Source organism: Danio rerio, chromosome 14 (genome assembly GCF_049306965.1).
Source record: "Danio rerio strain Tuebingen ecotype United States chromosome 14, GRCz12tu, whole genome shotgun sequence".
Taxonomy (NCBI): Eukaryota; Metazoa; Chordata; class Actinopteri; order Cypriniformes; family Danionidae; genus Danio; species Danio rerio.
The window spans coordinates 26,722,298-26,736,112 of record NC_133189.1 but is presented as its reverse complement, the minus strand read 5'-3'; the positions used below and the strand labels follow the sequence as shown (position 1 = coordinate 26,736,112).

The following is a 13,815-nucleotide window of genomic DNA, read 5'->3' as shown; positions in this document are numbered from 1 at the left end:
CTATGGTCCGCTGTTTTTCTCCTGGTCGTAATTTATTAATATAATATTTATATTAATTTCGTCAATAAAATTATACCTGTCCAGATTCATTTGGAATGCATCCCAGATCACCTTCTGAAGTGGTTAAGTAAGCAAACAGCCTCATAAACACAGACGTGACGGGAATATATATATATATATATATATATATATATATATATATATATATATATATATATATATATATATATATATATATATATATATATATATATATATTGTATTAACTATAGAATAAATTCATTTTATAATATTAAATTACATTAGATAATCAAAAGGACAAATGCTGGACCTTTTAGCTGCCGGGGGTGCTTAGTAGCAAGTAACATGCTATTAGGTTATGTGACCGCTTCTTGGAAAACAAGAAGCTTACCACCACTAGGAGTGTGTCCTGGCCGGGCTCAATTTCTGTTCTAATGTCCCGCATCTGCCATTAATTATATTCATCTGCTTCTATATTCTACTGCATCCCAGAATATTACACCGCAACAAAAATGTCAAAATATATATTCAATGTATTTAACAATTTGTTTTTGTCCACAGCCGACCACAACTCGCCGTGACGGAGATTCCCGAGCCTGTGAGATGTGCTCTCTTCAGCGCTCACCATGACAACGAGACTCACAACAGTGACGTTGCATTGTAAACGTTTGCATCTGCATTCCTATAAAGCTCGTCGATTCTCTCTCAGTGTTGTCAGTTCGCTCAGTGTTGCTGTTTGTACTTGACCAAGGTGAGTTCAATGACGGTACAAGTGGAGCCACGCCAATCTCACGAAGTCCGCTTCGTGAAGCTTCACTCGGGCCCGTCTGTGCTGTAGTTCCTTGCGGTTCGTGCACATAAACGCAGTATCGCGCGTAGAATATTACGTGTTTGTTGCTCGAAATGTGCTGGCGAGCAACATTCCAGTGAACCCTGGCACGGACTGGCACCCGGTTAGCTCGTGCACTTCCCGGGGCGAGGCAGCTTGTGAACCCTAGGCAGGGATCAGTACAAGCCCTGAGGACCCTCAGGGAAACACGGGAGGCCGGTAGTGGGACCCCACTGCGAGGGTTATGGTGAGTGGGAGCAGCGCGGGGCCCATTAATCATCTATTTTAAAATATAGTTTAAATCTTTAGTTTACTATAGTTTAAAATAGAAACCATGGTAACTGTAATGTAAATGTATGTCTGGCTGTTGTAATGTTTTGCTTTGTTTTTCAGCAGAGTTGTTGAGCAAAGAAGGACTATTGAAGACAACCGCGGGTTATATTCCCGAGCGCGCGCATTATAATGTTTCCGCGCTGATTTCTGAAAGTTTATCTTGTTCAGATAAGTTTGCAGGTCAAACTAAATAAAATATACTCTTTCTAAACACCTGTCTCGTGTTTTATTTGTCCTCTACAGCAATACACTGTCATATAAGTCTGTTTAATGCATTTATATGCAGCATGGTTTGACAGTAAAGTAGTCTCACAAATAAATAGTTGTTATAAATGTACCTTCATTAGTCAACATTTGGTGTAGGTAATAAAAAGTTAATCAAAGATGTCCTAAGACATAACGGTAATGTTATGGTTGTTGCATAACTGTATTTATTATTATTCTGTATGTTTAAAACCAGCAGATTATACTAGATATTTAACATGTCATGAACTTACTGTTATTCAAGAATCTGCTTAATAAAAATGTCCTAAGACAATAATGGGTATTGTTTTGGTTTTATGTCAAACTACTGTAGGTTTTAGGTTGACTACAGCAGGTTTAGGCTACCTATATCATAATATTGGTAGTCAGGGTTTTTTAATGACCCAAATCGAGTAAAATGCGTCTTACTCAAGTACTTTTAGCATGCAAAAGTCAAATTTAAGTATATAAAATACAGTTTCTAACAACAAAAAATTGCCAAATTTAGCCATAGCTTACATGAGAACATCTCTCCAGAGTACACAGTTATACTGACAAGTAATTTGACTGTCTTATCCATACACAATGACACAAGGACTTGTCATTCTGATAGCACTGACATGTTCATTGAGAGATGAACTAAGCATTTTAGGCAAAAGACTGGCTTTTGCAGGTAATCCATGCTGCTTTGCTATTTGTGCTGTTTTGAGAAATGCACTTACTCTTTAGCAAATTTAAAATCTGAGATGTACCAAAGCGACTGAGAAAAACTGAAATACAACACAAGGTAACAAAAAGACGAAAAGTCTGCAAAGACAAAAGTGTGTATTTTTATTTGCGCAATTTTTTAAAAATAAAAATAGTAGTGTATAATTGTATTTTTTATTTTTTATTTTGCTTGATAATTAATACTTTTTAGTCTACTTATTTTGATGCAACCATAATAGCACAAAAAAGAAGAGAGTCTTGTATTGTAAAACAGACATTTATAAAAATCCATAGTGGAATGGAACATCACAACTATGGTTTCTGCAGGTGTCAGTCACTATTTCAAATGTATGACTTTTGAAGTTTTTTTTAATCATTGTGAATTAAATTTCAGTCTTATTGTTTCTTTTGGGTTGTGCAGTTTAATTCACAGTTTTTCTACAAAGTTTGTTGTATTCTGTAAACCCACTGACTTTTTTGTCACATCCATAACACATGTTTATTTTCCTCATTTAAAGTACAAACAGATTTACAGATTGATACTTTTCTGATCCCATAACTCTGTGGTCAGTTGTTTTGGAAAATATAAACAAAAGTTTCAATATAATGTTAATGTATACTTTCTACGCGAATATATGTTTTGAGTTTTTACTGCAAATATCACATCCATAATTGCAGGAATTGCTATATATATATATATATATATATATATATATATATATATATATATATATATATATATATATATATATATATATATATATATATATATATATATATATATATATTAAATACCCACAAATTCCTGCATAAATAAATAGGAAGGGCAGATTGCCCTGTCACACTGCACTGTTAATTGTTTATTTATGCAAGAATTTGTAGATTTATATATATATATATATATATATATATATATATATATATATATATATATATATATATATATTCATTAATTTTTTTATCGGCTTAGTCCCATTATTAATCCAGGATCGCCACTGTGGAATGAACCGCCAACTTATCCAGCAAGTTTTTTATGCAGCGGATGCCCTTCCGGCCGCAACCCATCTCTGGGAAACATCCACTCACACACACACAACGGACAATTTAGTGTACCCAATTCACCTGTACCGCATGTCTTTGGGAGAAAATGTACACTACACACAAAAACGCCAACTGACCCAGCCGAGGCTCAAACCAGTGACCTTCTTGCGATGAGGCGACAGCACTACCTACTGCGGCACTGCGTCGCCCTGCCTATATATGCATTTATTTGCGTATTTATTTATTGTTTTTGCAGGTTTCGTCCTCCATAAATCTGGTAATAATTCTAATATTTTAATATACGATAGAGAAAACCTGCTACTCAACACCCGCCTGTTAAAATATGTTTCCACGACAATGTTTACCCTAAAATCTTCAAGTTTAACATTGTTTATTCCATCTTGAAAAATAGGTTTACAATAATGTTAATTATCAACTGCCTGAACAGCGTCTGAATCAGAATGTTGTTGTTTAAGGTCTGACTAATATGTTGATCTGGAAAATGTAATTCTATTTAATTGCTGAAGTAGAATACGAACTTAATCCTATATGAGAACAATCGTTAAGATAGTGAGCAATCACACTGCAGTATTATTCAGCAAGTGATAATAAAAGTACAAAACAAATATACAGTGGAGATCAAAATCAGAACAAGTCATATTTGATAAACATTAGCATTAATGTAATGTTCATCTGACAAATCTGTAATGGTTTTTCTCAGCCGTAACTTCCCAGAGATTTTCATTCAGGTTTAGGACAGGACTTTAGGTGGCCATTTCGTTATTGCAATGCTTTCAGCTTCAGTGGACCATTTAACTGATTGTTCTCAGTAAAAATTACTGTATGATTAAAGGATGAATACAGAGAAGTTACGACATGGTGCTAAAGGATTTGCATTAACTCTGCCATGTATCTGTGTAGGCGACGTGGTGGCGCAGTAGGTAGTGCTGTTGCCTCACAGCAAGAAGGTAGCTAGTTCGAGCCTCGGCTGGGTCAGTTAGCGTTTCTGTGTGAAGTTTGCATGTTCTTCCACATTCGCGTGGGTTTCTTCATATGCTGGATAAGTTGGCAGTTCATTCCACTGTGGCGACCCCAGATTAATAAAGAAACTAAACCAAAAAGAAAATGAATGAATGAATGTATCTGTGTACTAGTGTAAATTGTGCTTATGTATCACCACACTGTTACCACAAATTGAGGTTGTTCCCACTTGTAGTTCAATTCATTTGGTCAGGGATATTACTTCCACCCTTGCACACTATTGAACCATGGTTCACTTTAATCCAACCAAACTTGATAAATGTGACCACTTTCTGTATTATTTTTAGTAATGCAGGAAAAAGTATGCAAATGAACACTGTTACACCAAAGCAAGCAAGCAATTAGTGAGTGTCGGCTTATTGAAAACTGGGGGTTTATTTAAAGAATATGATGCAAAACTACACAAAAATGATCTCCAACCACATTAGTGAAACAATGAAGTGCATAAATCACAATTTCAGGATGTTCACATAGAAACATTGAACACATTTGGCAAAACAAGCAACAGCTAATCATCAAAGCACTTGTTTTATATGAAGACTGCATCGCTTACTTGACCTTCAATAACACGGTAACAAAACATCCTCAGGATAATTCTTTTCTACATTTTGGATAAACGATAGTTGAAAAGTCAGTAATGTACGTCAGTAACCTGATTCAGGTTGTGTTGAATATGTATGTAGGTATGAAAGGCATTAATGCACTAACGGCTGCTGATAAAATGTCAGTCAAACTCAGCTCGTAAAAAGCACTGGGTTTTGAAATAAAGTTAATCTCGTAAAAAAAAAGATACATTTAAAAGCCAAGTTGACAAGCACTAGTGCACATTGAAATATAGCAAAGGCAGCTCGAGTGTTGCTAATAGTGTGCTGAACAATAAACAAATGAACACATAATGGACATATAATAGTGTAGCATTTCTGTGTTTGCTAACCTGTGGCCCCATCATTCCTCCTGATGTGGAACGGCAGCTCACTGATCCCTCTGAGACAACAGAAACGCTGCTTTCTTTGGAATGGTCGACGTCTCAGAAAACGAGCTTAGAAAAGAGTTCATTTGTTAATTTTTAAAAAATAAATCTTCACATTTCTTCATGTCCCACAAAAAGTACATAATATACTATAAATAAATGATAGAATAAATATTGATCATTCGCATAAAACACAATAAATCACTCTTAAATGGTTGTTTTCACAAAAATAAAATAGATTTGACACCTTCTGAATCTGTGGTGTAGTTGATTTTCCTTGAAACGGATTGTCATCTTAAATTAGCCACCAAGAATATTGGCAGCACTTTACCATTAGGTTTCATTTGTTATAAATTAACAACATTTGTTAACTTGGCTATCTTAAAGGCACAGTTCGCCTATAAAAGTTTGTTTCTTTCTTGAGGTTCTTCTCTTGAACGCAAAATATATTCTGAATAATGTTATATAATGATTATATTCTTTTTCTACAATGGAAGTCTACAGCTACCCATTTCCAGCATTCTTCTAAATATTTTCTTTTGTGTTCAACAGAATAAAAATAACAACAACTGAAAGTTTTGGAACCACACAAGGATAAGTAAATGGTGATTTAATTTAAAGTTAGGGTAAACCATCCCTTTGTACTAAAAAAATGAGTAATACGTAATAAGAATTGAATAATATTTACAATTTATCTTAAAATAAAACGTTAAAATCCAACTTTATATGTTCCATAATGCACTGTAACTCGCAATAAAACAATATTTGGTAACACTTTATTTTAGGTCACAATTGATGATATTAACAAACCATTAACTAACACTGATAGCTTAATAAACTATTGATTAATAAGGTAGAAGTTGGGTTTAGGTTTTGGGTAGGAACAGGTATGCTAAATAAGCTCATACTTTACAACTACTGATGAACAGTTAATATCTTAATAATAGTCAGGTAATTAATTAGTAGTAAATAGCATAAATTGTGACCTAAACTACAGTGTTACCCAATATTTTTAATAACAAAAAGAAATAAATTAATAAATACTGTAAAATGTCAACTAATGCCTTAAAGCAGTGGTGTCAAACTCAATTCCTGGGGGGCCGCAGCCCTGCACAGTTTAGTTCCAACCCTGCTTCAACACACTTACCTGTTGGTTTTAAACAAGCCTAAAGGACTCAATTGATTTGATCAGGTGTGTTTAACTAGGGTAAGAACTAAACTGTGCAGGGCTGCGGCCCTCCAGGAATTAAGTTTGACATCCCTGCCTTAAAGGGATAGTCCACCCTGGTTTAAAAAAAGGTTTGAGTTTAAGATATTTTAAAGAATGCTGGTCGCTGGCACCCATCAACTTCGATAGCAATTTTTTCCTCTACTATGGAAGTCAGCTGGTCTCGGCAACCAGATTGTTTTTCAAAAGATCGTCTTTTGTGTCCAAACGAAGAAAGAATATAGGTTTGGAACAAGTGGAGGTGAGTAAATGATGGCAGATTTAAAATTGTAAATTGTCCCCCAATCATTTCAAACTTGTCTGATTCTAAAACGGAAAGAAAATGTTTGTCTTCAAAACACAAATGAAGATGTTTTTAATCTAATCTAAAAGAGTTCAGTCTCTCTATTTAACGCAAAACTCTGATGCTTCAAAACATTCCTAAATTAATCAAAAGATAAATCTGTATCGATCAATAAAGTCTTCTGAAGAGATTTGATCGCTCTATATCATGATCAGATACAATATACAAATATAAACTTTAATAACAGCACTTTGGTCACAGAGGTTCAAGGATGCTTGCTTGATGCATGAGAGCCAATGAGGCTCATCTAAGCTTCAACAATAAACTAATGAGGTTAGTTCTTTCACGCCAAGCAGGTTTTTGATCACAGATCAATGTTCCCGATATTAAACCTGTCCAAATAATAACGCAATTATATCTCTTCAGAAGACTTAAACATCTTAATTTGTGTTTTGAAGCATCTGATTTAGGATTTGCAACAGAGGAATAGAAAAAAAGAAATCTCTCCAATTTGATTAAAAATCTCTTCATTTGTATTTCAAAGATAAATAAAAGTCCTTTGGAAGGACATGTGGTAGAGTACACGATAACTAACGCCAACAAATGAGACCTTACTGTAAAATGCAATCCATTTCCATGTAAACGGAGGCCATCTGAAAGTATGTAAATGGCTGGACAATCAAAGGGCCACTGAAGCAGGAAGACCCTCATTAGATCCTCCTGGACTGCAGGCACTGCGGTAAAGCGAAGCTCCAGAGACCCTCAGACTATCTCGTTGTCGCAGTGATCGTCTCCCACCAGTAGAGAGTGTTTGTCGGGTTCGCTGAGGGCCATGCTGTTCATGGAGTGTTTGTCGGATCGCAATGAGTTGATGGAGGCTCGGCTGTAGTTGACAAAACGATCCAGCAGGCTGAGTTTGGGTGAGGGGCGACGCAGTTCTCCCATGCCGATGTGAACACTGACGTCGGACAGGCTGCCGTGAGTTCTCACATCTCCCAGTCGTCTTTTTAGCTTCTCAACAGTGGGTTTAGTGTAACTGCAGAAACAGAAAGTCGGTATTATATAATATGGAAAGAAGCACTGGCTGATTAATGATAATACCCACAAACATACACGCAGTGAATTGAGCACAGTTTCTGCATTTTTTGCATTTTTTAATTACTTAAGCTCACCTCCCTCGCTATAATAAGCTACCACAATATGATATAAATGACATCAGTGCGTAAAAACCAGTTATGATCTATTACTAATCTGATACTGAATTTATCGTGTCTGCATCACGGTGCTGAAGAAACAATTCATTTTGACACTACAAGTTTATTGGATTTCAAAATTCTTCAAAACATTATCTTTGGTGTTTAATAGAAGAAACTGTAACAGGTTGAGGAAAAGATGAATTTTTGAGTGAACTATCCCTTTAAGTTATAGACATTGCTGTACTTTAGCAGTTGACTGATATACATGAAGGCCTCAGCATATTTTCTTGCTATTTTGTAAGTTTTCTGAATTTTTGTTTAAATATGGAAATAAGGGCATTATCAGGATGTTTATATGGATGATGACCATAAACAAACACTGATTTGCATAGATTTCCAAAATGTAAATCTGAACAATGCATACAGCAAGGTAAAAAATTGTGACATATCTGAGAGTATTTCAAAAAACACTGTCAAAAATATTAATCATGATTTAAAAATATATATACAGTTGAAGTCAGAATTATTAGCCCCCCTGACTTATTAGCGCCCCTGTTTATTTTTTTCCCCAATTTCTGTTTAATGGAGGGAGGATTTTTTCAGCACATTTCTAAGCATAATAGTTTTAGAAACCTATTTCTAATAACTGATTTATTTTATCTTTGTCATGATGACAGTAAATAATATTTTACTTGATATTTTTCAAGGCACTTCTGTACAGCTTAAAGTGACATTTAAAGGCTTAACTAGGTTAATAAGGTGAACTAGGCAGGTTAGGGTAATTAGGCAAGTTATTGTATAATGATGGTTTGTTCTGTAGACTATCGAAAAAAAAATAGCTTAAAGGGGCTAATAATATTGTCCCAAAATTGGTTTTTAAAAAATTAAAAACTGCTTTTATTCTAGCCGAAATAAAACAAATAAGACTCTCCAAAAGAAAAAAATATTACCAGACATAGACGAACTGTGAAAATTTTTTTGCTCTGTTATACATAATTTGGCAAATATTTAAAAAAAGAGAAAAAAAATCAAAGGTGGGCTAAGAATTCTGACCTTAACTGTATACTGTATATATTACTGGATCTTTTTGTAAGTTTCCAAAAGCCAAATAACCCAAATTATCATAACGGTCACATTAATTGACATTAGTATAATCAACGCTGTTAACACATGTAAACATGTTTAATTAATTTCATCTATTTCAACTCTAAATGTTAGGATCTGAAAGGTTTACCATTTTAGCAGGAGGGAGGACAGCACTACAGACACAGAAGATAGAGCCATAGCAGCAGAGCCCATCCAGGGCTGCAGAACCAACCCCACAGGCATAAACACACCTGCAAACAACAGCATCCCATAATGCAACTCAAGCAATAACAGACACCTTTATGAAAAAGCTACAGACTGGAGGTTCACTAAAACGACAAACACCATAAATGATTATCCAATGTAATATTTACCTAAAATGTAGTTTTAAACATCAAACATCTACAGTACATGATTTTTAAACTTATATATTTCACAAAATATAGCTACCAGGAAAAAACACCACATATGCTAATGTTCTACTCATTTGGGTCAGTAAGGTTTCTCTTTTTTTCTCACAATAAAAATGACGTGTTTTTCCTCACAATTTCTAACTTCGTTTCAAGCACCACTTATAATTTAGTTGTTTAAATGTTGTGTCTAGTCATTTTGTTTGGATTACCTGCAGCAATGGGAATTCCTACAAGATTGTACATTAGTGCAAATACAAAGTTGATTCTGATTCTTTTGACGGTCTTCTTTGAAAGGTCAATGCTCCCAACAACATCAAGAAGATCATTCTGTTTAAAATAAAGACATGACACAAGTTGTTTAGAAAAATGCACTAAAAGTATGAAAAACATCTTGGGTCTACCAAAACAACCAAGCAAGCAATAGTTTTTTGTATGCTTTTTTTGGGTGTGGCAATAATGTTAATAACAATTTAAAAATATGTAATAGAAATCATATGTAACAAAAAATCCTAGCCCGATTTAAATGAAACATTTATTTCACTGATTTGTCAACAATCAAACGTCATCAGGGATACGGTTTAAATTTCTGCTAAGTAAAAAAAACAGTGCTCCATTTGGGATGACACTACATACATCTACAATGCTGTTGAGTGTGTAAGTGCATAAGTGCATAGTGTGTAGTGTGCCATTTGGGATGCAGCTACAGAGTGTAGGCCAGCCATGACAAAATTAACATTCATACCCTGATAAGCACCACATCAGCAGCCTCGATAGCTACATCTGTGCCTGTGCCAATTGCAATGCCCACATCCGCCATGGCCAGAGCAGGAGAGTCATTCACCCCGTCACCCACCATCGCCACACGCTTTCCTTCCTGCTGGAGCTGCTCCACCTTTGCCACTTTATGAGACGGCAAGACTTCAGCAAACACCTTCCTGATGCCCACCTGGATAAAATACAGCACAAACTCAGACGTAAATATTATTGTCGCTCAATATCAAAGTCATTATTTACTCTATCTTTACTTGTTTCATAGCAGTTTGATTTTTATTCTTCTGTTGCAAACAAAATAAAGCAAAACACCTGTAAAATAAAACACCTGTAAACATTGACTTCCTATAGTAGTTGTTTTTCCTTCTATGGCAGTCATTGGTTACAGGTCTTTAGCTTTCTTCAAAATATCTTTTTTAATGTTCAAGAGAATAAAGAAACGTATGAAGGTTTGGAGCCACTTGAGGGTGAGTAATTTTTTTGATGAACTACACCTTTAATATAGCAAATATTATAATTTAAAGTGCACCAATAATGCCATTTTCAATTTTCGTCATTTTGTTTTGGAGTTCCTCTACTACAATAGGTTTTGCATCAAAACACTTCGTATAATATATTCTTCACGGAAACAATAATTCACTTTATCCTTTGATTGCTGAAACTACCTGACTCCCTAACTGCATCAGAACAGCAGAGTCACTCGCTATTTTCAAGAAACGACTAAAAACTCAACTATTTAGTCTCCACTTCACTTCCTAATCTGCAATTGCCTATTTGAATATCACACTAACTGTACAAAAAAAAAAAAAAAAAAAAAAAAAAACAAAAAAAAAAAAAAAAAAAAAAAAAAAAAAAAAAAAAAAAAAAAAAAAAAAAAAAATTACTAACACTTCCGTTCTTAGACTTTACAGACCTGAAACTTGCCTTTAGTACTTATTCATTGTTGCTCTTAGTGGTGTAAATTGCTTCCTTGTCCTCATTTGTAAGTCGCTTTGGATAAAAGCGTCTGCTAAATGACTAAATGTAAATGTAAATGTAAAAGTCTTGTCGCCTATCCAAGTTTCAGGAACAACAAATAATAACTTGACTTCTAGTTGATCATTTGGTATCAGAAGTGGCTTATATGAAAGGCAAAGACCTCTAGATTATGCTTATTTTACTAGACTAAAATATGATCATGCCTTAATTTTCTAATTATTTAATTAGGAAAGTAAGGTCTGACATTGCTTAGACAAAAGTCTTGTCACTTGACAGAAATAATGTATAGTATAGAATATAAAGTCATGGTGCAGTGGAAAAAGAATTAATATTGTGTATGACTTCCATGAGCTTGGGTGACTGCATCTATACATCTCTGCAATGACTCAAATCACTTATTAATGCAGTCCTCTGGAATGGCAAAGAAAGCATTCTTGCAGGACTCCCAGTGTTCATCAAGATTCTTTGAATCCATCTTTAATGCCGCCTCCTCCATTTTACCCCAGACATGCTCAATACTCTTCATACTTGGTGACTGGGCTGGCCAATCCAGAAGCACCTTGACCTTCTTTGCTTTCTGGAACATTGACATGGAAGCTGAAGTATGAGAAGGAGCGCTATCCTGCTGAAGAATTTGTCCTCTCCTGTGGTTTGTAATGTAATAAACAGCACAAATGTCTTGATACCTCAGGGTGTTGATCTTACTAACCACTTTGCAGATCCCTCGCATGCCCCAAATTAATGTAACTCCAAACCAAGCTTTTTCCCTCACCGAACTTGACTGATTTTGGTGAGAATCTTGGGTCTGTAGGGGTTCCAATAGGTCTTATGCAGTATTTGTGATGATTGGGATGCAGTTCAAGAGATGATTCATGGGAAAACCTTCTGGCAAAAGAAATACCTTCTGCCACTTTTCCAAATGATCATTTAGAAGTGAAGTTATTATTTGTTGCTCTTACAACTGGGATTGACAACAAGTCTTTTGTCAGGCATTGTATATAAAACGTACCATTCTAAATAGCAAAATAGGAGCATTTTGAGGCAATATTAAATGGTTCTTTACTTGAGCAGCGATGGCTCGAGCTGTTTTGCTGTTGTCTCCAGTCATCAGCACAACCTCCAGCCCCATCGCAGACAGAACGTGAACCGCAAGCTCTGCCTCAGGCTTCACTGTGTCTGCTATCGCCACCATTGCACAAAGCTCATCTGAGAACAAAACACAATCTTAAAATTAAAACACTGTGCACTACTTGGCAAAGTTATTTTAATTAGACTATTATGTAGTTATTTTGTAGGTAATTTGCAATGAATTTTACTTTAAAATAACCGTGCTGACATGTTTACTATTGTATAATATTTCAATAGTAAATGCTATTTAAATACTATTGTATAATATTCTATTTCGATTTAAACATGATGTGGTTTAAATTCCAAGCCAATATGATGCAGTTTAGCATAAAGCATTAATAAAACATGCACAAAGTATGAAAGACTTTGGGTTGTTGCTGAATGAGAGGGATGTGCGTTATTGTGAGACATTTTCAGTAAGTTTCAGTTTCTATAAACTTGTTTATATAGAATATTTGTTTTGTACACATTTTTCTTTTTACTGGTCTTTTTTGTCAAATAAATTTCATTTCAGACTTTGAAAGAAGGATTCACAATTTTATATATTTTGAAAGAAATTAAACGTAAAAAGAGAAAAAAGTAAAACATGTTCAAATGATGCATTAGTCCATAAGATTTCCTCAATGGAACAGATTAAAGAATGCCAGATTTGTCAAATTGCTCAAGTTTTTCATTCAAACAGTACCTAATTTGCTCTGAATGTAAAGTAGAAACCATATCTCCAAGCCGTATTTCACATGTAGGAGCCTGCTTTTCCCCCAAAACCATAGTATGATGTAAAATGACTGTAGTTAGGCTGTATGCAAGCAGTTGTGTACTTGATAATGAATGCATTTGTTCAGAAAACCCCAGAAATAAAAGTATCATATCTGACAGCAATTGCAACCAACAAATCACAGAATGTACTTCTTTTGTGCTCTTCTAAATAATAAAATTAAAGAGGAACTAAAATAAGTTTAAAATGTTTGTAAATGTTTAGATTAATTTTATGGTCACCGGTAGCATATCTGACACTGTTTCTGAACGCATTCACAAAACCAATGCAAATTTGATGCAGTGAAATTTTTTTGCTAGGTGTGCCTTATTTTTATCTACCTTTTTACATGAACCAATTCACCAAATCAACCAAACAGTTTGCAACTCGAGCCAGAATAAAGTTAGTCAATCAAGTTATTCAATCTTCAAGCATACCTATGCCCAGAAAACAGCTCTGACTGCAGAAATGAAAACTGTATGAATGATTTAAGGTTAAAAAGAATGTTTATGGTTTCTAACAGTTAATATAAAATGGTGATTTGACAAAGACTAGTTCATTCATTTTACATGTTTAAGGTAAAACATCTATGTTTTAAATCATTAATTACAATATTATCTGCAGAGGCTTTGTATCTCTGGTAATAATGTTGTAAATAATGTTCATTTTGTCAGGAGCCACAGACATAATTGTTTCTGTTCCTTCACATTGTTTTTTTAACCCTCTAAAAAAAAAACGAGTAATGGTTGACACATTACATTTTATAAATCACAAAGACCAAACTTTAAAGTC

The 13,815-nt window shown here is 34.6% G+C and overlaps 1 protein-coding gene across 13 annotated transcripts in view; it reads right to left on the bottom strand.

Annotated features, from left to right (window-relative positions):
• Window positions 1–13,815, bottom strand: part of atp7a (ATPase copper transporting alpha) — an 813,847-nt gene that overhangs the window by 764,510 nt on the left and 35,522 nt on the right. For 3 of the 13 annotated variants that reach the window (XM_073921495.1, XM_073921496.1, XM_005173125.6), the window contains exons 19-23: window positions 12,205–12,347; window positions 10,135–10,338; window positions 9,602–9,719; window positions 9,128–9,230; window positions 4,573–7,733 (exon numbers count right to left, since the gene is read on the bottom strand). In XM_073921495.1, coding sequence (XP_073777596.1) covers window positions 7,460–7,733; window positions 9,128–9,230; window positions 9,602–9,719; window positions 10,135–10,338; window positions 12,205–12,347 — 842 coding nt within the window. In that variant the 3' untranslated portion in view covers window positions 4,573–7,459. 13 annotated transcript variants of the gene reach the window in all.